This window comes from Esox lucius, chromosome 6 (assembly GCF_011004845.1).
Source record: "Esox lucius isolate fEsoLuc1 chromosome 6, fEsoLuc1.pri, whole genome shotgun sequence".
Lineage (NCBI taxonomy): Eukaryota > Metazoa > Chordata > Actinopteri > Esociformes > Esocidae > Esox > Esox lucius.
The window spans coordinates 27,300,297-27,325,650 of NC_047574.1; the positions used below are offsets into that span (position 1 = coordinate 27,300,297).

General features: G+C 41.5%; 1 protein-coding gene across 3 annotated transcripts in view; it reads left to right on the plus strand.

Annotated features, from left to right (window-relative positions):
- The window catches only part of LOC105025939 (adhesion G protein-coupled receptor A3), a 177,754-nt gene that overhangs the window by 49,580 nt on the left and 102,820 nt on the right, over positions 1-25,354 (plus strand). For all 3 annotated transcript variants that reach the window (XM_020047631.3, XM_013134275.4, XM_020047632.3), the window contains exons 8-10: positions 15,179-15,343; positions 19,640-19,859; positions 20,499-20,648. In XM_020047631.3, coding sequence (XP_019903190.2) covers positions 15,179-15,343; positions 19,640-19,859; positions 20,499-20,648 — 535 coding nt within the window. The remainder of the gene's footprint in view (positions 1-15,178; positions 15,344-19,639; positions 19,860-20,498; positions 20,649-25,354) is intronic.

A 25,354-nucleotide genomic window follows, 5' to 3' on the forward strand; every position in this document is an offset into this window, starting at 1 on the left:
CAGAATGATGGGGGAAAAAAATGTCCACAAGGTTTGGAATGGCTCATGATCCGAAGCATACCACATCATCTGTAAAACATGGTGGAGGGTGTGATGGCATGGCCATGCATGGTTTTCAATGGCACTGGGTCACTAGTGTTTATTGATGATGTGACAGAAGACAGAAACAGACAGATTTATTCTGACGTGTATAGGGATATATGGTCTGCTCAGATTCTGCCAAGTTCAGTGAAGTTGATTGGACTGCGCTTCACGCTACAGATGGACAATGACCCAAAACGTACTGCGAAAGCAACCCAGGAGTTTTTTAAAGCAAAGAAGTGGAATATTCAGCAACGCCAAGTCAATCACCTGATGCTGAAGATAAAACTTGAGGCAGAACGACCCACAAACAAACAACAACTGAAGACAGCTACAGCAAAGGCCTGGCAAAGCATTACAAAGGAGGAAACCCAGTGTTTGGTGATGTCCATGTCCTCTAGACTTTCAAGCAGTCATTGCCTGCAAAGGATTCTCAACAAAGTATAAAAAATTTACATTTATTTATGATTGTGTTCATTTCTCCAATTACATTTGAGCCCCTGATATAAGGGGACTGTGTATGAAAATGGTTGCAATTCCTAAACGTTTCATACAATATTTTTGTTCAAACCCTTGAATTGAAGCTGAAAGTCTGCACTTCAATTCCATCTCGTTTCATTTCACATCCATTGTGATGGCATACAGAGCAAATATTCTGAAAATTTTCCAAATACTTCCAGACAGTTTTATATTTTTTTCCCCTTGCCATTGCAATGAAATTAAGATCATGAGGGGTCATGCCAAATCCCAGGTAGGCCTTGCAATATGAGAAAATATGAATGTGTTTGCAGTAGCTTATTCCGTAATAATCATTTGAAGTTGTATTTAGTTTGTTGTAATTTGTAGAGAGGTATCAGGATTGAATTCTTTGTGTGGCACATCCACAAATCAAAAGCTGAAACTGTTTTGAAAATTTATTTTTGGGTATACTGGGTTGGCAAGGAATGATTATTTATTCAATTAAGGTTAAGGTAATTTGGCTTTGATAACACAATTGTTACAGTTTTGACAGTGAATGAGCTGAGAGAGAAAAGGTTACTACCTGTGATCAAATAGTCTACTATGTGGTGGCAAGAGGTAAGCAAAAGATAACTCTTCCCGAAGACTCCCTCCCTAACCTACCACTGAAAAAGTACACTTCCATATCAACAATACAGTTGCTCTTTCTTTTGTATCTCTTCTCAATTAAATTCAAATTGCTTTATTGACATTATGTAACAATGTATATATTGCAAAAGCATTCTCTGGATGCAATTGTTCATATATAATCGAGTTCTTTAGTCTAATTCCCAGAGATCTGGATCTTCTCTGGAAAATCGTTATTTTGTGGGGCTCCTGCCAGGGCCAAGGTCTGATGGTATTGCTCTGGCTAGGCCAGGCTCTTTAACCTTTGTATTTTTAAGACTTACACCAGGCGCTGAAAATTGTTTTTGAATGTTGGCCAGTCATTGATGTAATGTACATTTTGAAGAGGACATGACTGATATATCAACCCTGGCAAAGACCCAGCCAGCCCCTGTTTAAATTATTCGGATTGTTCCACTTTCAGTAACTTTTTGGACCAGTCCTTTATGCCAAAAAGAATAAAATGCTTTGGAACATTTCTTTCAGTCTCTCTCACTGTCTATAATTCAGTTACAATTGAAGGGCTTCATTGGCATTCTAGATATGCATGTTTACACTGTGAGAGCATGTGGAAAAATATAAGAACGTCTTAATTAATCATAATAATTGCTATATTATTAGCTATATACACTCACCTAAAGATTATTAGGAACACCATGCTAATATTGTGTTTGACCCCTTTTGCCTTCAGAACTGCCTTAATTCTACGTGGCATTGATTCAACAAGGTGCTGAAAGCATTCTTTAGAAATGTTTGCCCATATTGATAGGATAGCATCTTGCAGTTGATGGAGATTTGTGGGATGCACATCCAGGGCACGAAGCTCCCGTTCCACCACATCCCAAAGATGCTCTATTGGGTTGAGATCTGGTGACTGCGGGGGCCATTTCAGTACAGTGAACTCATTGTCATGTTCAAGAAACCAATTTGAAATGATTCGAGCTTTGTGACATGGTGCATTATCCTGCTGGAAGTAGCCATCAGAGGATGGGTACATGGTGGTCATAAAGGGATGGACATGGTCAGAAACAATGCTCAGGTAGGCCGTGGCATTTAAACGATGCCCAATTGGCACTAAGGGGCCTAAAGTGTGCCAAGAAAACATCCCCCACACCATTACACCACCACCACCAGCCTGCACAGTGGTAACAAGGCATGATGGATCCATGTTATCATTCTGTTTACGCCAAATTCTGACTCTACCATCTGAATGTCTCAACAGAAATCGAGACTCATCAGACCAGGCAACATTCTTCCAGTCTTTAACTGTCCAATTTTGGTGAGCTCGTGCAAATTGTAGCCTCTTTTTCCTATTTGTAGTGGAGATGAGTGGTACCCGGTGGGGTCTTCTGCTGATGTAGCCCATCCGCCTCAAGTTTGTGCGTGTTGTGGCTTCACAAATGCTTTGCTGCATTCCTCGGTTGTAACGAGTGGTTATTTCAGTCAAAGTTGCTCTTCTATCAGCTTGAATCAGTTGGCCCATTCTCCTCTGACCTCTAGCATCAACAAGGCATTTTCACCCACAGGACTGCCGCATACTGGATGTTCTCCCCTTTTCACACCGTTCTTTGTAAACCCTAGAAATGGTTGTGCGTGAAAATCACAGTAACTGAGCAGATTGGCCAGTCTGGCACCAACAACCATGCCACGCTCAAAATTGCTTAAATCACCTTTCTTTCCCATTCTGACATTCAGTTTGGAGTTCAGGAGATTGTCTTGACCAGGACCACACCCCTAAATGCATTGAAGTAACTGCCATGTGATTGGTTGATTAGATAATTGCATTAATGAGAATATGAACAGGTGTTCCTAATAATCCTTTAGGTGAGTGTATGGTGTAACAATTAGCAAATAGGGGAAGTGTAAATGGCAACCAAAAATAAACAGCCAAGAAATGTTAAGTTTACAAAGTTGTTTGTGCTATCCTGGTTCCCTGTTTCTCATGGCAGCAGGTCCTATGTCCTGCAGATGTGACTGCAGAAAATTCCTCAGAATGCTGGAGTTTCTCAATTCATAGTTTAGTTTAAAATTCATTGTGGGTCTGTATCATCATCATCTTCCGCTTATCCGGGGCCGGGTCGCGGGGGCAGCAGTCTAAGGAGAGATGCCCAGACTTCCCTCTCCCTAGACACTTCCTCCAGCTCTTCCTCTGTGACTTCAGCCCGGGTGATGGACGAGTCCACCTCTGAGCCCTCATCCTCTGCTTCCTCAATGGAAGACGTGACGGCGGGATTGAGGAGATCCTCGAAGTACTCCTTCCACCGCCCGACGACATCCCCAGTTGAGGTCAATAGCTGCCCACCTCTACTGTAAACAGCGTTGGTAGGGCACTGTTTCCCTCTCCTGAGGCGCCGGACGGTTTGCCAGAATCTCTTCGAGGCCAGCCGATAGTCCTTCTCCATGGCCTCACCGAACTCCTCCCAGGCCCGAGTTTTTGCCTCCACAACCACCCGGGCTGCCGTCCACTTGCCGGTACCCGTCAGCTGCCTCAGGAGTCCCACAAGCCAACCAGGCCTGATAGGACTCCTTATTCAGCTTGATGGCATCCCTTACTTCCGGTGTCCACCACCGGGTTTGTGGATTGCACCGGAGACCTTACGGCCACAGCTCCGAGCGGCCGCTTCGACAATGGCAGTGGAGAACATGGCCCACTCCGACTCAATATCTCCAGCTTCCCTCGGGATCCAGTCGAAGCTCTTCCGGAGGTGGGAGTTAAAGATCTCCCTGACAGGAGACTCGGCCAGACGTTCCCAGCAGACCCTTACAGTACGCTTGGGCCTGCCGAGTCTGTCCAGCTTCCTCCCCCGCCATCGGATCCAACTCACCACCAGGTGGTGATCAGTTGACAGCTCCACCCCTCTCTTCACCCGAGTGTCCAAGACATACGGCCACTGTGACTAGCACAGAAGTCCAATAACTGAACACGGCTCGGGTTCAGATCAGGGGGGCCGTTCCTCCCAATCACGCCCCTCCTGGTGTCACTGTCGTTGCCCACGTGGGCGTTGAAGTCCCCCAGTAGAACGATAGATCGGAGCACTTTCCAGCACCCCTCCCGGAGACTCCAAGAAGGTTGGGGACTCTGCACTGCCATTCGGCCCATAGGCACAAACAACAGTGAGGGACCTATCCCCGACCCGTAGGCGCAGGGAAACGACCCTCCTGTTCACCGGGGTAAACTCCAACACATGGCGGCAGAGCTGGGGAGCTATATGTGGGTCTGTATGATGAGCCTCAAATGTGGACGAATGTTTGGAAGTATAGCTAATTTTGCAAATCCACCTCATTTTGTGGGCAGTGTGTGAACACCCTGTTTTTGATCCACGTCTGCCTGTGGTGGCCTGTCTTGGTAGCAAGGCCAAGCTTATTCTGTACATAGTCATATTTTTTTCTCTTATTTTGGTCACAGTGGGCAGGTGTTTTTCCAACCTTTACATGGTAAGGTAGAAATCCTCACTCTCACAGCTTTTTTATCTCACTGTCTCTTTTGCTGTCTTTTTCTCCTTACCTTTCCTAACCCTTGTGTGTCTCTCACTCTCTCTCTCACTGTGTGTGTGGCTGTGTCTCTGTTTCCCTAGTGCATGCTGGGAGTTAGGTGTATGAGTGTAGAGCTACAGAGCCTTTTGTTTTATTTTTTCCCAATGGCTTCAGGTGTGTTAATGAAGCTTAGTACCTACAGAAGGTAGGCAATGGAGATATTGTTCATGAGTCACAGATTAAGAAATTGTCTTAGTTTTTCTGAAAAGAAGTGTCTTATCATGTTTTAAGTATCAAGTTTATTTATTAGATGTACCGAATAACAGTGTCATCATGCACAATGAAATTCTTGTGACTTGGCAACTGACATCAATGGGATGGCTGAGCATGGCATTTTCGTTAATGAGGTTCTTTCCATTCACTCCATTCTTATCTCTGTCTACAGGTTACAATATTGAATGTTCCACCATTCGTACCCAATCACCTACAGTACTAGAGTGCTAGCTGTTGCACTTTGGGAAGTTGCTGGTTCTATAAAAATAGTCCTTTGTTGCAAACACTCATTGCTGAAATGAGTCCTGTCCTTCAAAGGATGGGTGTGTATGTTTATGGACTCATCAGAGTCATTTGAAATGAAGTATGACAATAGGCAATACATTTCTTACAATAGCAATACAGCTACTACAGACAGTTTTTTCATGTTTGCCATTTTATTGCAAAGTCTGTTATACCCCCCAAGTTTCCTGAACACAAGTTGTGAGGTCAGTTTTAGAGGACGACTGTGGGTGTACTCTAGATGAGTGTTGTGTGAAACAGCATTTCCACCTCAGAAAACATGTTGCTTTTGTAACATAAGGGAGATTGGAAAACATATGTAAAATAAAGAGGAAAACAAGATAATTCCTATGCACATGCATAACACAGTGTTTCCTTCTCTTTGTTTTTTGTTGTCACTTTTTTTGCCCTCACATTTCTGGATATAGATACTAAGAGAGGCACCTCTTAATATGAATGCTGGGGTGGGCATGAAGGAATGAAGTAATTAGAATTAATAAAACAGACGAAAGTGATTATGCTAACCAGATTAACTGGGCTACATGTCAAGTGAGGGTTGCAGTTTTGCTTCCTTCGGGCTTACTGTGTTATTACAGCAAATGGATTGAACTGGTGAGGAACCACACTTGTGGTCAGTCACTTTTCTGTCTTATATAAGAAGTGAGCTAGAACATTCTGATGTGAGTCAGACATGCATAAATGAGGCAGTCTACATGGGTACATTTCTGTAATACAGAGGTTAGTGCAGCAGAGTCAGACAGGCAATATATTGCCTTCCAGTATGAGAACAATTAATTAATCTATTAATCAAATTTCAAATCAAATCATCAAATCAAATCATTTGATTTGATAAGACGAAAGTTTGATATTACCGGTTTTACAATTATTATAAAAAATGCTATATATCTGAAAATAACTATCTTTATTATTAGGAATATAATTGACCTGTTTAAATCAACTGGAACTGTAAATAATATCCTTGGTAGAGGATCCAAGTGTATTTTGCCTCCATGCACAATCAGGAGCATGGTTCACAGTAGGATAGTCAAAGTTGGTTGAATTTTGAGGTGCTGCCAATGGCCCTGGAAAGTGTGTTAGTATACATGGCATCATAGACACTGTCAAGTACCAGAACATTTAAAAGATGTCTGCTTCTGCCAGGGGGCTAAAACTGGGTCGTTGTCGGATCTTCCAGCAGGACAATGATCCAAAGCATTTCTCCATAGTCACTCAAAAGTTGCTCGTTGACCACAGAATCAAGCTTTTGCAATGGATATCCCAGTTCCTTGACCAAAACGACATTAAAAACCTCTCTGGTGAGCTGAATAATGGGGTGCGACTAATTCATTGTGTCTGAACACCACTGAGTAGGGTTATGCGGTCTGCCATACCTCTTGCGGGTTTTTTCAGATTACTGTTCTGGCTTGTTCGGGCTCCTCTGCTCAGATAAAGTGGCTTCTCTTTTTTGATGTATTATTGGCAATGTCTTGCTTGTTAGAACCAATCGAGTAGTTTGCTTTGAATAGCCCAGTTGATCTGAAGTTGTATAGCAACTGGCATGGTCTCTCCTGTTATTGCAATGTGTATGACACTTAGCTGTCCTCCTCATTCTCCCTACTAACAAAGAGGTGGCAAGACATATTTCTGAATGCCAGGCTGGAACCTCTGTTTGGATACACATTATTCATTAATACAATTAATTAGGTTGATTAGGTTAATTAAGTATAAAAATTATATTTTCATGTATTTTTTGTGGGCAATCATTTGAATCCGGTCCTCAAGGCAATTCCATCTGGCCCTTAGTTGATAATAAAATAGTTTTGAGGGTAAGTAAAAAATAATATACATCTGAATCTTAATTAATGTCGACATTATAATGAACCTACTGTGTACACGTTTTAAATATTACCCTTTTCTGTCCCGTAAATAATTTGTTATTAACAAATAACAAAACAAATGTGGCCCTCCATTTAATTACACAATCCTGATGTGGCCCACCAGAGCCAAAAAGTTGGCCCTCCCCTGGTCTAATAGCTACGTCTTGAACAAGTGGAAGAGAGACCTTGTTCTTTTGGCCATTAAAAAGCTTGCTTGAGTTTTTATAATTTCAGACCATAATTTTCTGACCAAAGTATAGCTTTAGGTTGAGGGCCGTCGTAGTTCCACATAACTTTTAAGTCCGGGGAGCCAGCCTAGCTATTTGGAAGACGTGGATGAATTGCATACAGGGAATGGGTTCTGTGGATTGCGTGGGTAATCCGGTTGGGGAGACTGGCAGTGAGGCTGAGAGTTGAGTATGACTATGACGAACTGATGAGAGACCGTACGCTATTCGTCAGCATATGGGGCATTCAGAATGTTTTGTGTTTGGTTAATGAGGGAGAGCTTGAGTTAAATTCTAATATTGTCCCTGTCTGTCTCTTTCTCTATTTGTGACTCAAGCAACTTTCTCTATCCACCTATTCTCACTTCTCCATATTCTTCTTTTCTCCCTCTCCAGGCATTTTACCTTTTTCCAATTCCTCACATTTCCATTTTTATTTTGACGTTTCTCATTCCCCTTATTCCTTGATTTGTCTTCGCACCTCTCCTCTAGCTGATTGGCTCTTGGACTTTTCCTGGTCTCCGCAGGCCTCAGTCGCCATGGAAACAGAGTTAATTGTCTTAGTGCTTTCCTGTTCATCAGTTGATTGGTAGACAGCTAGGTGAAATCAGCACAATGCTTACATGGGAATCAGATTTGGTGGATGTTGGGAGCTTGTTACAAATGTATTGGTTGAAATTCTCTCTGAAAATAAGCTGACTCTCGTCTGGTCAACCTTTCAAAACAATAGCAAATCAAGACAATCACTGCGGAGAGGTTGTGTCCCCGAATCAAGTTTGAGACTCTACCCTTATCAATAAGTGGTTACACAGATGTAGATAATGCAGTCAATTGAATTGAATTGAAATGTAGTTGCAGCAGCATAACAGCCAATTGCTTCATTTGAATAATGGCTGATATGCTATAGGATAGGTAGGGTCTTGCTACTACTGCAGCCGACTTGCTTCTGTCTCCCCGCTTTAAACATTCATTGACAATTTATATGATAGGCTACACTTTTTCAAATAATTCAGACATGTTTTTGATAGACCTATAATAATAGCCTGAATTTGAAGTGGGAGGGTTTTTTAGGTTTTTGGGAAAGGAGACATTTGTACAGCACGTACAGGAAATTATGGCAGGTTCCAGTTTTGCGTTACCTTTCAGAGTTGGAATGCAACTGAATGATGATGATGGTTCATTCCATAATATTTTCAGTAGCCTAATATTTTCTTTTTATTAGGCTGACTAAGTCATCTCTGGCCTATAGGCAATTTTCCTTCTGTGGGGAGTGATTGGACACTTTCCTCTTTGTTTTTTTTTATTGTGTTTGTTTCTTTGGTACCAGTTTTTATTTGACTAGTTTTATTCTGCCTCAGAACAAAAAATCCCAACATATTTTCTTTGAGATTCCTGTACTGCACTTCTCTTTGTGTATAAAACCCCAAAAACGAAACACTGAATTTGAAATGATATAACGACTACAGGGGTAAAGGGCTTTAAATGTCATCCATATTGGATGACTTGGCCAGTCAAGAACTTTCCACTTGTTGGCCCTTAAAAACCCCTCGGTAGTTATGGCAGTGTGCTTGGAGTCATTGTCCATTGTCAAATGACTTTAGAGGTATCTGATTATATCTGAGCATACAGTGCGCTTTGTATGTTTCAGAAATGGGCTTTCTGCTGCCATCCACAGTCGTGTCATTAACAGAGACATGTCAGCTAGTTCCAGCTCTAGTACACGCCTCAGACAAAACACTACATCCACCCTGTTTCACAGAAGACTCTGGTACAGGTTAATCTAAGTCTCATACGTAAGACTTTGTTCCAGAACTTTATACGCCCTCTGAGCTCCTTTTGTAACTTTTTTTTAGAGTACTGCATGCACTAAAGGTGCAAACTAACACACTCGTCCAATTGGGTGTTAGCGTTTTGTGTGAGCAAGTGTGGGTGTATATCAGCGTATGGCATGGCTGTGATTGACTGTAGTGGGTGAAGCTTACTGGGGTCACTACACTGGATGGAGAAGTTTTAGAAGAGACATATGGTCAAATGGAAGAGGAGCTGCTTCTGTTATGGATGAAGAGGTTGTCGAAGAGATGTAGGGCCAAATGGAAGAGGAGCTGCTTCTCCTGTTATTGTTGGAGAGGTTGTAGAAGAGACGTATGGCCAAATGGAAGAGGAGCTGCTTCTCCTGTTATGGATGGTGCTGCAGGAGGCATCTTTTATTCATTCCCCAAATCACACTGAATCTTTCAGAGTCCCGCTGTCCAGACCCAGATTCAGCCAGTTAAAGTGTGCACATTGGCCTACGGAGGGGGGTATGTTTGTAGCTGTGTGTGTGTGTGTGTGCCATATCATGTGAATACATGTTAGTATGGGGTTTTAAAACACTAAATTATCTTCATTCTCTTACCTATGTTTATTTTGCAGGAATTCAGTACAGTCCCTTTGGCAGTAGCTGTTTATGAGCGTTTCTGACAGGAACCACCAACACATTTATATGTTGACCAGGAGGAAATGGAATACTGCTCCTTGGTGTAGAGCCCCTTGTAAAATACCATAGATTTCTTTGGGGGGGGGGGGGGGGGTTGGGGGGGTTGCATTTATAATTCAAAATCTTCTACAGTAAGAAAACAAATAGTTAACTATCGACACAAGAGCGTGAACGTTCCTAATGAGGTCTTCGGGAAACGCTGGGCACAGACGTCTCCACAATGGCTCAGTGTTAGTTCGGATTTAGGTCATTGCTTTGTGTTGTGCCCCTGTCCCTCTCAGCGCCTCAAGGCTTTGCTTCGGATTGCTCCCAGGTCCCTCTCATAGTTATCATTCAGTGTGAGGACAACGTTTATCAATCCACCAAACCACAGCAAGCTGACTGCTAGAGCTGGACCAGCCCTTTGTATGTGGTCTGTTCATCTGGTCATGAATTGAGCTGTGTAGTAGCAGACATTTGTTGGTTAAGCCCACGATGGAGAGTCTGCTTTGCTCAGGCAGTGGAAGCAGAGAGGAGAGGGGAACAGAGAGGAGAGCAAAGAGGAGAGAGGGATGAGGAGGTGAGATCTGAGGGAGAAGGATTGAGGCACAGGAGGAGGAGAAGAGAGAAGAGTTGGAGATAGGATAGGAGAAGACAGTAGCAGGAGAGAGGGAAGTAGAGGAATAAAAGGGGGTGAGTGGAGAGATTCCCAAATGAGTGTGTTAGTTGACTTGTTTTTACAACCAGTTAATCAGTCCTCACAATATTCATCTTTGTCTCACATAGACCTGTGGATGAACACACAAATGCACTGACAAAAGAAATACCATGTTGCGACAGCTAATCCAGCGTTTTTGGTGTCTGTCGGATCAACAGATCTGGAGTATCCTGAAGCTACTGCCAATTTTATTTTGCTTATACAGTGGGGAGAACAACTATTTGATACACTGCCGATTTGCAGGTTTTCCCACTTACAAACACTTCAACTGTAAGTGACAGAATCTAAAACAAAAATCCAGAAAATCACATTGTATGATTTTTGAGTAATTCATTTGCATTTTATTGCATGACATAAGTACTTGATTCATCAGAAAAGCAGAACTTAATATTTGGTACAGAAACCTTTATTTGCAATTACAGAGATCATACGTTTCCTGTAGTTCTTGACCAGGTTTGCACACACTGCAGCAGGGATTTTGGCCCACTCCTCCATACAGACCTTCTCTAGATCCTTCAGGTTTCGGGGCTGTCGCTGGGCAATACGGACGTTCAGCTCCCTCCAAAGATTTTCTATTGGGTTCAGGTCTGGAGACTGACTAGGCCACTCCAGGACCTTGAGATGCTTATCACGGAGCCACTCCTTAGTTGCCCTGGCTGTGTGTTTTGGGTCGTTGTCATGCTGGAAGACCCAGCCACGACCGATCTTTAATGCTCTTACTAAGGGAAGGAGGTTGTTGACCAAGATCTCGCGATACATGGCCCCATCCATCCTCCCCTCAATACGGTGCAGTCATCCTGTCCCCTTTGCAGAAAAGCATCCCCAAAGAATGATGTTTCCACCTCCATGCTTCACAGTTGGGATGGTGTTCTTGGGGTTGTACTCATCCAGATGGTCATTGGCAAACTTCAGACGGGCCTGGACATGCGCTGGCTTGAGCAGGGGGACCTTGCGTGTGCTGCAGGATTTTAATCCATGACGCCATAGTGTGTTACTAATGGTTTTCTTTGAGACTGTTGTCCCAGCTCTCTTCAGGTCATTGACCAGGTCCTGCCGTGTAGTTCTGTGCTGATCCCTCACCTTCCTCATGATCATTGATGCCCCAGTGGGATATTGCATGGAGCCCCAGACCGAGGGAGATTGACTGTCATCATGAACTTCTTCCATTTTCTAATAATTGCGCCAAGAGTTGTTGCCTTCTCACCAAGCTGCTTGCCTATTGTCCTGTAGCCCATCCCAGCCTTGTGCAGGTCTACAATTTTATCCCTGATGTCTTTACACAGCTCTCTGGTCTTGGCCATTGTGGAGAGATTGGAGTCTGTTTGATTGAGTGTGTGGACAGGTGTCTTTTATACAGGTAACAAGTTCAAACAGGTACAGTTAATACAGGTAATGAGTGGAGAACAGGAGGGCTTCTTAAAGAAAAACTAACAGGTCTGTGAGAGCCGGAATTCTTACTGGTTGGTAGGTGATCAAATACTTATGTCATGCAATAAAATGCAAATTAATTATTAAAAATTATACAATGTGATTTTCTGGATTCCGTTTCTCACAGTTGAAGTTTACCTATGATCAAAATTACTGACCTCTACATGCTTTGTAAGTAGGAAAACCTGCAAAATCGGTAGTGTATCAAATACTTGTTCTCCCCACTGTATGTTCATACTCTACACAATCTCTGCTCTACTGGTGTTGAACAGGCTACTCTGGCACGTTCAATAAAGGTAGATTAAAAGTGAATCAATATGTGCGAGATCACACAATGATCTCTGTTTTGTAGGTTCAGTATTACAGAACAGACTGTAATATCATAGCATAACGTTGCTATAAGACAAAAACATCACAACATTGAATTGTGAATCATAATTGTTAATTCATGCAGCTGAATCACTCTGCATATTAACCGAATCAGTGTCAGTTCAATGGGATACATTTTCATCTTTTGCAGTTATATCTTACATTGTTTAAAATGATGTAATCTACAGTCAACACATTTTAGATCAAATGGTGTTAAAATGTGCCATAGACTTGGTTTGTATTTTGACTAGTGGCTGAGACTGTTGGACTTGATCCGCACATGTTCAGAGGCTTTGGGAAGCTCCGGATGTTTTGATCCCATAGACTAAAGATAGCAAAATAAAGTGGGTTCAGTAACCACTCAGATTTCATTTTTGTCATGAATTACTTCATTGCCATCATCAAGTCTTTAAGCTGTCGTCGTCATGTAATTACCGTCATAACATGTTTCAGTGCTTCCTTCTCAATTTTCCCCTTCCTGGAAATAAAAGGCAGGCAAGCAGCTTGCATGGGTATGACATCAAACAGGATGATATTGGATTAAGCTCAGAGGGTTTCTATTTAGGGCCTGACTGGAGAGTTAGGCCGCTACTTTGTGGCTGTGTCTTTTGGAAGGAGTGTTGCTGTTTTAGGGGGAGGGAGCAACGCATTCTATTTCTGCACGTGGTGACGGAGAGGGCTGGGGCAGCAGCAGCGCCGGGAATCCCATCGTATAGCGGCGTTGCTCAACACTGCTGAACTAAACTCACTCAGAGTATCACTTTAACAGTCCCCATGATCTGCATGTAGTGCAGCAGAATGGTATTTTACTGGGCATGGTTAAGGAGTGCTTAGCAAAGGAACAAGGAATAATAATTAATCAAGCTACATCTGGCTGTGTATCTTCAATTGAAGATTCCTTGCTTGGCTGAGATCTCTGAAAAGGTCAAATCGCGTAACCATTTGACTTAGACCTTTTTGACTCCAGCTCTAACTCCCTTTCCTTGAGTGAGAGAGATGCACACTTTGGCAGACCGTCCAACCCTTAAAAAGGTTTACGCTAATTCAAATGTCTACCTTTAACTTAAATGAATGTGTTCTTGTTTATTGAATCAGTTAGCCTATGGCGATTTCAATCCTTCTAAAATATATTTTTAAGAATACATTAGACAATACATCTGCTTGATCCTGCTTTGTAATATAGAGCTGTATAGCACTTAGCAGCCCACCATATTGACAACATTGACACAACTGTTGCCTGCTACTGTTTTTACCTAAATCCCAAAAGCCTCTTGGGTTCTTGACTCTGCTCCAGCCAATGAAATAATGATCCCGGCTCAAAGCTTTTAGCTAACAGCTCTGTGAAAACACCCAGGATTTTGTCCACTCTCCTACAGCTCTCGACTCCCCCGCCATTCTACCACTTTCCACAGGATGTCGTCATTTCAGTAACGTTTTCACAGTTTGATTCAAATCTATTTAAAATCCTTAACAGAAATGAGTGGTAAGCGGAATGCTAAGATCGAATCATTACAGTCCGGTTTCATTATTTATTTCCTCACAGAGAGTGTCATTGAGGCAAAGTCATTGGGAAGAGTTTGATTTGTGGAAATAAACCAATGCTCAGTGCTTTGCTTGTATTTTCTGTGGTGTTGTACTGTGAAGATGTGAGCCCTTTGAAGGCTAGCAAATCCGTAGATTAGAATCTAGAGGGCTTTTCACACCGCTGAGCACAAACGAGCCAAGCTAAACGGTGCTGAGCTGGCTGGGCCATGGCCGTTGGAAGCGCGCTGACAAGAACGATGCGAAAAGCAGATCCAAGCCAGCACAGTCGGGTTTGGATCAACGCTATGGTGTGAAAAGGCAATAGGTTTTTACAAATACTAGTGCCATCCAGTTGAAGACTCCGATCTACTGAAAGATGTCAAGAGAACCTAACAGCAGGAGACAACTTAAAGGGGCCATTTGAGAATATTGGAGGAAAAAGCCACAGGGAACTATTATTTCATGTTGCTGAATAAATATTTCCTGCACATCCTCTGTTCTGAGACGCTATAAAGAATTAGTCTCTGGCATATCAGAGTGCACTCAGCAACTAATCATTTTTACCACGGAAGATTTAAGTACCTTCTCTTGCCTGTCACTTGTAATTTAAATGTCAGTTGTCACACAAACACACACACACGGCATACTGTTGTTCCTAATTAGGATGTGAAAAGTAGGGTTTTGGGGGAAAACCGCAGTTGTTTTTATTCAGCGCGACAGTGAACGCTTCTTAACAAAAGTGTGGAGCAAAGCAGTCAATTCTCGGAGGTGCCACACGGAAATGTGGATTTTACGGCAATTATTATGCATTTTTAAAACAAATACATTTGGCTTTAAACTGAAATTTTTTCATGACAACGGAAGGAGTTTCTTGCCTAGTAGTTTCTTAGGTCCATTCAGTGTCACATGCATATATCAATTCTTATTCTTAAAATTAAATAGCATTTTCCAATTCTGACCTTATATAATTGTTATATATGCAAACATTATTTATTCATACACATCTCATTTAAATGGAAATCCTTCTTTGAAAATGCAGTCGGGGGCTTTTTGCAAATAAAAAAAGTAAACCTCCCATTTAAGGCTGGATGTGTTATAAATTGTTTATATGTATAAGTCAAATCACTTACATGCATAAGTAAGCCATGGTATTCCGTGTTTGAAAGCATGTGATTTGGATTAGCTGGGGCACATATTCGCACATACGTGACATAGTACACCATTTTCAAGGACTAAGTCCCACTAAAACCCATCAACATCTCTTGAATTACTCCTTGTGCGGCTGGAACAACTATGTGTACTCACAAAGACACACACACTCATAGACCTCTCCTCTCTCCCACAGTGAAGTCATCCTCTTCAACATCGACCTCAGCCTTGCTGGCAGCTGGGAGTGCCAGGTGACCAGTTCCCGTGGCAACAGGTCCAAACAGATGGAGATTGTTGTGTTGGAGACGTCAGCGCCCTACTGCTCAGCAGACCGGGTCAGCATCAACAAGGGAGATTTCAGGTGGGTGCTCAGAGTAGACCAGGCTAGACACAAGGATCTCTTCTGGCTAGGGCTAAAAAGCATGGTCAAAGGTCCATTATACATGGATGAAAATATGCCTGACCGAATTTGGACATTAAAGGAGACACATTAGAGCCCAATGGCTCATGAAACTCTGCTCAAGTAGAAAACCACTGTAGAGTATTAGCTATGTAAGAAACTAAACACTGAAAGGTAAAACATTTACTCAGAATGCATACTGTTTAGCTAGAGGTTATCTCCATTCATTAGGGAAGTGCAAATGTTTCTGAAGGCTATGTATGGTTATAAAACCGTCCAATTAGTTGGATGGCATTTTCCCATCCTGCTAAAGCAAAATGCAACAAAGATAAAATACTCTCTTAGATTGGACGGTATACTGTTCCGAGACTATTCAATTGGTTCCATTGAGTAAGGCAAGCCTAATTGAGCATGAATTAGAAATGATTGCATATTCTATTTTACCTAGGTCGGTTCTCCCTGTCTCCATCCATCTCCCTTCTTTTCACCTGGAAGGCTTTCGTAGTTATTATGTTCGGTCCATTGTTGTCTCCAGTATTTTACAGCCTACTTCCAGTGCTGTGAGTAGAGAGGCGTCGTTTCTGTGCAGCACAAATAGACCCTTTATAGTGAGGGGGAAATTAGTGCTATACTAAGTAGCTAGTATTGTGACAACGGGGAAAGCAGGACTGGTTCCTCCGAAACATAGCTATCTATTTCTTCAAAATTTTCTCTAGTTTTCAAAGAGTCAAATAAGGGGGTGTGGTTATCTTTATGAAGACCAGAAAGGGGCAAAATGGAATTGTTAAAATGAAGCAAGATTTAATTCCATAGGTTTTATGACAGTGTTTTCAGGAAGATTAGCCTGTAGAGCAAGTTCTATATATCAGGGCTTTTCCTGGCTCAGAATGGGCCTTTGGGGTTGACTCCACATGACAGTACAGTGAGCATGATTGGTCCGCGTACAGTAAAGGCAATGAGTTGCCTTATGACAGAAATCTATGCATTATTTGTTATTTCTGACCATTTGATAAACAAAAATGTCTATCCTGCTTGAATAAATTAAAACCCATTAACAAAAAAAATATTTTATTACAACATTGGAAGGGGGATTGGTGAGTTTGTGGGACAGGGGTGTGGGGTGGGAAAGGCAGGAAGTTGCAGAGGTCATATCCTGCTTCAGAGCATTTCACTCTCCTCTTTTTATTAACTAAATACAAGGATCTGACAAGGCCATGGTAGTCTATAGGACTGGACGATCTGACCTAAAAAAATATTGTTTTTGCTTTGTTTTGTAATGTGAAGTTTACATTGTAACATTGTAATATCAAGCACATTGTAACATTAATAAAGGTGCTATATGAACAGTACTTTTTATTGTTGTCACTGTATTTATTTAGTGTGCTGAAGTAAAATATTATTTATATAGCACCTTTTTAAACATGTAACGAAGTGTTTAACAAGAACATCAGCACAGAAAAGGAGAATAAAAGTAATATAAAACATATAGACATTATAATTTATGACACATACAAACAAACACAGAAAGAATATAGCAGCCAGTCACCACCCAGATATCCCCAATTAGATTATTGAACATTATAGTATTGTGTCTGTTAAGCTGATGTGCACTTACCAATTGCAAGGTGCAGCCTGTGTCCAAAACACTGCTGCCGTGTCCGTCCATTGAGCTGTGCAGCTTTGACAACATAAGCTCCGTTGTCTGTCGTTATAGCCATGAGCTTCTCTTCCCTGATTTGTCACGCAGAAAGCATATCTCTCAGGCCCTGTGCAATCACCTCTGACATGTGATACATTGGAAAATATGCCGTCTCAAGGCATCTGTTGCGCAGCTTCCATTTATCGTCAATGTTGTGAAAAGTAAGGCTCAAGTATGGGTCCATCATCCTACTTTACCAACGATCAGATGTGGCTGCAAATTTCTGATCAGACTTCACTTCGGCAGATACCTTTTTACTAAAAAAAATTTACATGAGCAGCGCAGTTTGGGAAAAATATGGTCGAACATTTTAAGCTTAGTCCAGGTCAAAGTAAATTCTTACATTTTCCTTTGACTATTTTAGTCCAGGACTAAGCATACTATTTGACTGGGAAACTGTCTTGCTAATCTATAGTGTCTTTGGGAAGCATTCAGACCCCTTTACTTTCTTCACATTTTGTTGTGATATAGTCAGTGAATCCAATTTGTTTTACACATTTTTATTTCAACAGTTTTACCCAGCCTTTCAGTTTTTTAGAGTCTAGATTTATTATTGATTAAGTTATTTATTTTGCCATCAATCTACACACATTACCATTAATGACAAAGCAAAACAAAAATTGAAATGTGTGCCAATTAATAGATTTCCCTGGTGTTGAAATTTCATCTACATCTACAAGTATTCAGACCCTTCATTCAGTACTTTGTAGAAGCACCTTTGACAGTGATCACAGCTGTGAATCTTCGTGGTTATGCCTGTACCAGCTTTTCACACCTGGATTAGTGCATTTTTTCCCATCCATCCTCGTAGATCCCCCCAAGTTCTGTCAGATTGGATGGGGACTGATGGTGAACTGTGATTTTTCAGGTCCCCCCACAGATGTTCAATTGGGTTCAGTTCCTGGTGCTTGGCCACTGAAGACATCACAGACTTGTCCAGAATCTGCTCCATTGTCCTGGCTGTGTGTTTGGGTCATTTTAATGAGGTCCTGTACACTGTGGATCAGGTTTTCTTTAAGGACCAGACTTTGGCTCTGTTTCCATCAATCCTGACCAGTCTGTGCTGGTCTGAGCTATCCCAGAAAAGTGATGCTCCCTCTACGGCAGTTAGTAGTTAGTTAGATTTTGGTCTCATCAGACCAGACAATATTTTTTCTCATGCTCTCAGAGTCCATTATATGTTGTATGTAATTTTCCTTTTACTCACGAGTGGTTTCCATCTAACTACTCTACCATAAAGGCCTGTTTGATAGAGTGCTGTAGAGATGGTAGGAGATCTGGCATGTTCTCCCATCACTGCAAAGAAAGTATTGCTCTCTGTTGGCCAATGGGTTCTTGGTCACCTCTCTGACCAAGGCCCTTGCCGGTTACGGTTAGCTGTACAAAAAGTATTGGTGATTCCAAACTTCTTCCATTTCATGCACTGTGAGCTGTGGGACCTTAAACATATGTGTACCTTTCTAAATCGTGTCTAATTTATTGAATTTGCCGTAGGTGCACTCCAATCACGTTCTGTAGACATCTTAAGGACAATCAAAGGATACAGTATGCAACTGTACTCGATTTGGAGTGTCATGGCAAAGGATCTGAATATGTATGTACTGGTTTAATTTCAGTTTTGGATTAGCAATACATTGGCACAAAAACGTGGGGTATTGTGTGTAGATTGATAGCAAAAAAAATAAAAAATAAAAATTCTAATCTATACCCTCAATAAAGTGTAGAGAAAGTGAAGGGGTCTGAATACTTTGCCAAGGCATTTCTGAAAATGACAAATTGTTAATGGACTGCACAGTAATAACGCCACTGAAAGGTTTCCTCAACTTTGTGATTCGTGTCTCACATTTGTTTGGGAAGAGATGTCTGTGTCAGAATGTATGAGGACAGGGCGGTTTGATCCACAGATTGTTTTAAATATGCTGTGCCAATGAACTGGTTGCCTACCTTGGATTGTTCGTTTGTAGAAAAATCTCTGACCTGAACTTTGTAAGTGGCTTGTCGTCTTTGGCAATGTTACAGGTCGATATTCAATATGGTCTTGGCTTCCTCGCTCACCGTGCTCTAGAATTCTGCCTCTTTTGACCCTTCTTTTTAAAAAAATCTCTAACCGCAGGGCAGTAGGACCACTTTCATGCAACAAAAATAATCAGTTTTTATCAGTTAGTGGCTCTCACACACACACCCACACACACAGCTAGCCAATCAGACACAAGTGGAGAGTTTGATATCCGAACAAGAATCAATGAAATTTTTTAAGGTGGCGCTGTTCAAATAAAATATTTATCTCAAAAAGAGTAATGAAAGAGGGTTGCAGAGTGTTTCCATTTTGTTTGTAGCTGTACAACTACTAGAATTTGACAAAAAGTTTTTTATTAATACTGTAGGTTCCTCTTGAAGGAGAGCCTTTGATTAGATGGCCGGTTTGGCGCCACACAAGCATCAATTAACTTATTTTAAATCTGTCATGACATCGTATACATTGTCTGATTTATTTTGGAGAAACATTTTCTGAATGTCTTCATACTAAGCCATATTTATTGACACCTCTTATGCATCAGGTGGCCTAAGACCATGGCAGGGATTCTGGCATTCCTGCCCTGCGCTCCATCCACATTTGGTTCTTCCCCCCACCCTTCTGGCACCATCTTCCACCACCCCAATCAAAGGGAGAAGAAAGCCTGGCGGCGCTGTGACCGGGAAGGCCAGTGGGCAGAGGAGGACTATACTCAATGCCCTTATGCCAGTGAGGTAACCCGGGTACTGCATGAGCTCACTCAGGTATGTATGCCATCCACACTAAGCAAGGGTTTGACCAAAATAGATGCATATTCTTTATTTTTGGCACAGCACGTATGAACCTGACTACAATTCTCTGTGTTTGAGAAGTACTTTATTTGGAAGCTGCCAAAAAACACATGGACCTGGGTTAATTAACTCTGCCCTGCACAAATCTCAAACCACTCGACTCTCATGCTCGTTCATGTTAGCTATGTATTATTATGACTACCATCATATTTCCTATAAACTATTATTATCATATTACCTTTATACTATTATTGCTATTGTATTACCTACACATTATTACCATCATATTACCTATATATTAGTACCTTCATATTACCTATAAACTATTAACATCATATAACCTTTATACTGTTATTACTACTGTATTACCTTAAACATTATTCCCATCATATTACCTATAAACTATTATTAACATCATATTACCTATAAACTATTATTAACATCATATTACCATGTTACCAACTAGGTTGTCTTGTTGCTGTCTGTCATGTCTGACTTTATCTATGGCCAAAGGAAGACCTGTGGCTGACGTTTTATTATGCTAGACACATCTTTGTAAACAGGACTGATCCTGCTCATTCCTATACAACCCATTGTTAATACCCTTCCCAGGTGACCATCAATACCAGTAATGCCCAGGCATTAGCGCAGCAGCTGGTTGCCTTCACCGGCAGGGCGGGAGACTTCAGCGATGTGATGGATGTCATCTTTGTCACACACCTGGTTGAGAGGTTGACTCGCTTGGTTGACCAACGCAGAGATGTACGTATGAATGAATCCCCAAATCAAATTGATGTTGAAATAAGGTTCAAACTTACAAAGGTTTGGTGCGTCGACATGCAACAATACAAATTGCATCTTTTTCTCCACACATCAAGGTGAGCCATTCCTGGTGACAGGGAGCAGTAACTCTCTAGCCTCTTTGCTTTGGTTAAATGTGGACCTGCAATCTGCCCTCGATCACTCACACAGGTTTCTGCATGCAAGCACATTTGAGGATACAGATAGCTCCACCTCCTCCACACTGTGAGGCTGCCAGTGACCTCTGTACTTTCTTGCAGCTTTGCCCTCAATTTATGTAGGCCTCCAATCTGAAAGCCTTCTACTGTCAGCCAGTGAACAAGGCCTGGACTCTCAGAGATCAGTATCGCAAGCTACACTGATGAGAGAGATTGTTCAGGTGTAACATGAGGGGCTCATAGTGATGCAGACAGTTGATGATACATTTTTAAGAAATTTATCTTGTAGGAAATGTAGGAAATCTTTTCAACAATGCGGAAAGATAGAGGCGGTAACTTCCTGTTTTTTTCCTGTTGACATTCCATCCGCTGCTTGCAGTTATCTACTTGGCCACCTGCCAAAAATTTTCTGACTTAACTTATTATTAACAAATTTGATTCAATTTTTAATTTTACATGTTTACCAATGTTATTTTTGTCTTAATCCAACTTGGGACTCCATTTGGACATAATAAATGGAGCTACTCACCCCTGAACAGTCAAAGCTAAGTAACATTATTCCTGCTCATTGCCTTTGATGTAATTTTAACGTGAAAGAGAACTATTGCTTTCTGGTAAAGATAGGACATTTAGGCTTGGCTTCAGATGCAGTTATCAGGCAAGTGTTATCTTAGTGTAGAAAAGGTAAAAACCGCATCTGTGCCACCAAACAGAAACCATTGTAGTAGTGTTAGCCCCAGACACAGTTCCTGAAGCCGTAAAACAATTCTCATTGTCACAGGGAAGAAATGCTGGCGACCTGCTATACTTGGGTCAGTCTTTGAGCCGACAGAAAGTTTTTACCGGTTTTCCCAATTGGAATAGGAATCAAGGTCCGAGCTGTCTGTTGAGGGGATTGAGTTGCAGACAGTTTCTACTGGCATCCCTGAAAAACTGAAAACCCTAGTCATTGTCTACTACATTAACCACAACATTAGACTAAGGAATTAACCGACCACGATACCATCGTACATTGTTAACACAGATATTGTTATTTATGTTTGTACCAGCAATGTTAAGATGATATAGTAAGAGGTTACAAAGCATAACATAGCTTCAGCTTGGAAATTCTGCCTGTCGCAGGACATAGCGTGGGTAGATAATTGGTTCTCTTTAAGTGACTCACACATAAAAAGGGCCAATCCTGACTTACTAAAGAGCAATGGACTCCATCCATGCTGGAGTGGTGCTTTTGAAAAAAAAATCTAAGAACATAGATAGGAGTGTCACTTCTGTAGCCTCACCATGAGTTAGTGTGCATGTCAGCTGTTAGCCAACATGCTAGCATAGTAGAGTCTGTCGATAGCATAGTCAGAGTAGTTAGGATAGTTTTCTCCATTGCAACTCTGACTCGATCATGGTCAAGCAAAGTGACACAAGGTGGTGTTCACCATAGCAAAAGACTGTGATACTACCCTGCATCTCAAAATAGAACTGCTTAATCTTCGATCTCTTGCTTCAAAGCCTAATGCAGTTAAGTAATCACTGACCACAAACTGGGTATAATTGGCCTGTGTGAAACCTGGCTAAAGCCTGATGAATTTACTACCCTAAATGAGGCCTATCATCCTGGCTAGTGATCATATCTTGCATCTTGCAAATGGAGAGGTGTTGCTAATATTTATGACTCCAAATATCAAATTGCACTCAACAACAAACAAACAAATGACTGGGTTTCTGTCTTTTGAGGGTTTTTGTCATGAAAGCTATGAAGGTTCTTCAATCATTTTTCATAGCTTCTGACAAACTGCGCCACAATGTGGTTCGGCGGTTGCACCTTGGCCGACCGGAACGCCCTGCAAAGGGTGGTGAAAACCACCCAGCACATCACTGGTGCCCAGCTCCCCACCATTATCGACCTCCAGCCCAAGCAGTGTCTGCACAGGGCGCGGCATCATCAGGATGCTTAACATCCATCCCACAAACTGTTTGCCCTCCTGCCATTAGACAGGTGGTACAGGTCTCTTCATTCTTGCACTAGCAGGCTCAGGAACAGTTTCTTTCTATCTACTGTAACCCTGCTGAACTCTGTGACCCATCACTAACCATTCCCACCCACCTCTCAGGGACCTTACCCCTCCCTTTGAACTAATGCTTTGCAAAGTTTTATAAAGAAGTTTTGAGTTGTTACATGTATGTGTCTACCTCAGGAACCTCATTGCTGCTATCCCTGCATTTCAGTTGCACATGCCACTTTGCACCTTCAATTTGCCTTTATTGCGCATTTAGAATTGCCATTTGTACTGCATTTGCCTTCATTTCACTATACACTGCGCATCTGTATGTCACATCTGGTACATACATTATACATAATACTTGTACATTTCTGCCCTCTACTATTTGTGCTTCTGGTTAGATGCGAACTACATTTTGTGATACTGTACTTTCAGTGACAATAGTTAAGTCTAATCTAATCTAAAAATCGATTTACAGACCCACTGGGCCATACACAGTACCTTCAGGGAGATCCCAGAATTCTGATCAAACCTTATAATCATGGCGAATAATATTTACATTTTTGGTGATTTCAGTATTCACTTGTCCAATGACCCTCTCCAATATGCCTCTCTGAAGACAATTGACTCATTGGGTTTTGTCCAACATGTACACATTGCCACAATCATACCTTAGACTTAATATTGTACCGTGGAATAGATGGATCTAACTGTTTATCCTCATAATCCTGGAATATTGGACCACCATCTTTTTAAGTTTAACTAACAGCTTGCAACCCAAACAAGGACGTTATAAAGTCATAATAAATATTCTTGGACAACCTAAATATTTTTTAATCACTTACACATTCCACTGTGTAAAATGCTAATAAAAACATAATGCAATGATGTGCAAATCATTTATCCCTATATTTAATTGAAAATAGTACAAAGACAACATATCCAATGTTGAAACTGAGATATTGTTTTTGGAAAAATAAATGCCCATTTTTTATTTGATGCCAGCAACATGTTTCAAAAAAGTCGGGACAGGGGCATGTTTACCATTATGTTGCAACACTTCTTCTTTTACTAATATGTGTTTGGGAACTGAGCAGTCTAATTGCTGTAGTTTTGAAAGTGAAATGTTTTCCCATTCTTGCTTGATATAGGATTCCAGCTGCTCACCAGTTTGGGATCTCCTTTGCTGTATTTATTGTTTCATTATGCATTCAATGGTTTTCAATGGGGAACAGGTCTGGACTGCAGGCAGGACGTTTCAGCACCTGGACTCTTATACTATGGAGCCATAGTAAAATGTGTGGAATGTGGTTTGGCATTGTCCTGCTGAAAAGTCTTTGTACTATTTTCTTTTAAAAATAGGGTTTAAATGATTTGCACATAATTCTATTCTGTTTTTCTTTACATCTACCTAGTGTGCCAACATTTTTGGAAACAGGGTTGTATGTCATATCCCTCAAAAACTGTGAGAGACTTCAGGTTTACTCTTGACCCTGATCTCTGTTTTGTATATAAAATATATTTAAAGAGTGTCTTTTTTCCATGTTTGGAACATTGCAAAATCTGAGTGATGTAGAAAATGTAATCCATGCTTGTGCTACTTCAACATTAGACTGTTGCAATAAACGTTTCTGTGTTTACCCCGATTAGACACTATTCTTCAATTAGTGCTAAACACCACTGCTAGAATCTCAATTAGAAGATTTTTTTTAATCACATTACTGTCTTTACAATGGTCTTTACTGTCTTTACTAAGGCTAGGGCTGATTTTAAGGATTTATTGTTTACAAAGCATTACATGGACTTGCTACTACTTATACATACCTACAGGTAACCTAAGATCACTAGATACGGTCCTCCTTTTTATACCTTTAATTTATAAACAAACAGCTGGAGGCAGGGCTTTCTGCAATAGGGCTCCACTACCGTGAAATGATCTACCGATTAAGGTGAGAGACGAGACTCAGTCTCAACCTTTAAGTCTTTACCAAAGGCTTATCTCTTCAGCAAGGTCTTTGATTAAGTGTATCCTGGCCCAGGGGTGTGAAGGTGAATGGAAAGGCACTGGATTTACAAGCCACCTTGGCTGCCTTTGCCAGACGGGCTCTCATCTCCACTGGGATATTCTCTGTCCAATGCCATTTGGAGAAGGAGTCACTGGCTTACTCTTGTCCTCCTTGCCGTACTCTGTGGGCTGTACTCTGCCCTCTTTCAGAGTGGTTGCGTTTGGTTGATGTCACTTTTGGTCTGATGCTTTGCGAAGTTGGAGGAATTACTTCCTGCCTGATTGGCCGGGTCCAGGGTTACGTTTGGATCAAGCCACACTGTCTCTTGACCCCCTGTCTCTAGCTATATTATTGTGCTGGGAGACTAGGGTCAGTCTGTCCTGTGTTGAGTCCTAATTGTTTAGATTGCCATAGTTTATGTGACAGGGTCAAGGATCAGTCTGAATTATGCTCAAACTGTGTCCTTTTGAATCCAAGGAATGCTCTCTAACGTTCCTGGTGTCTTGTTT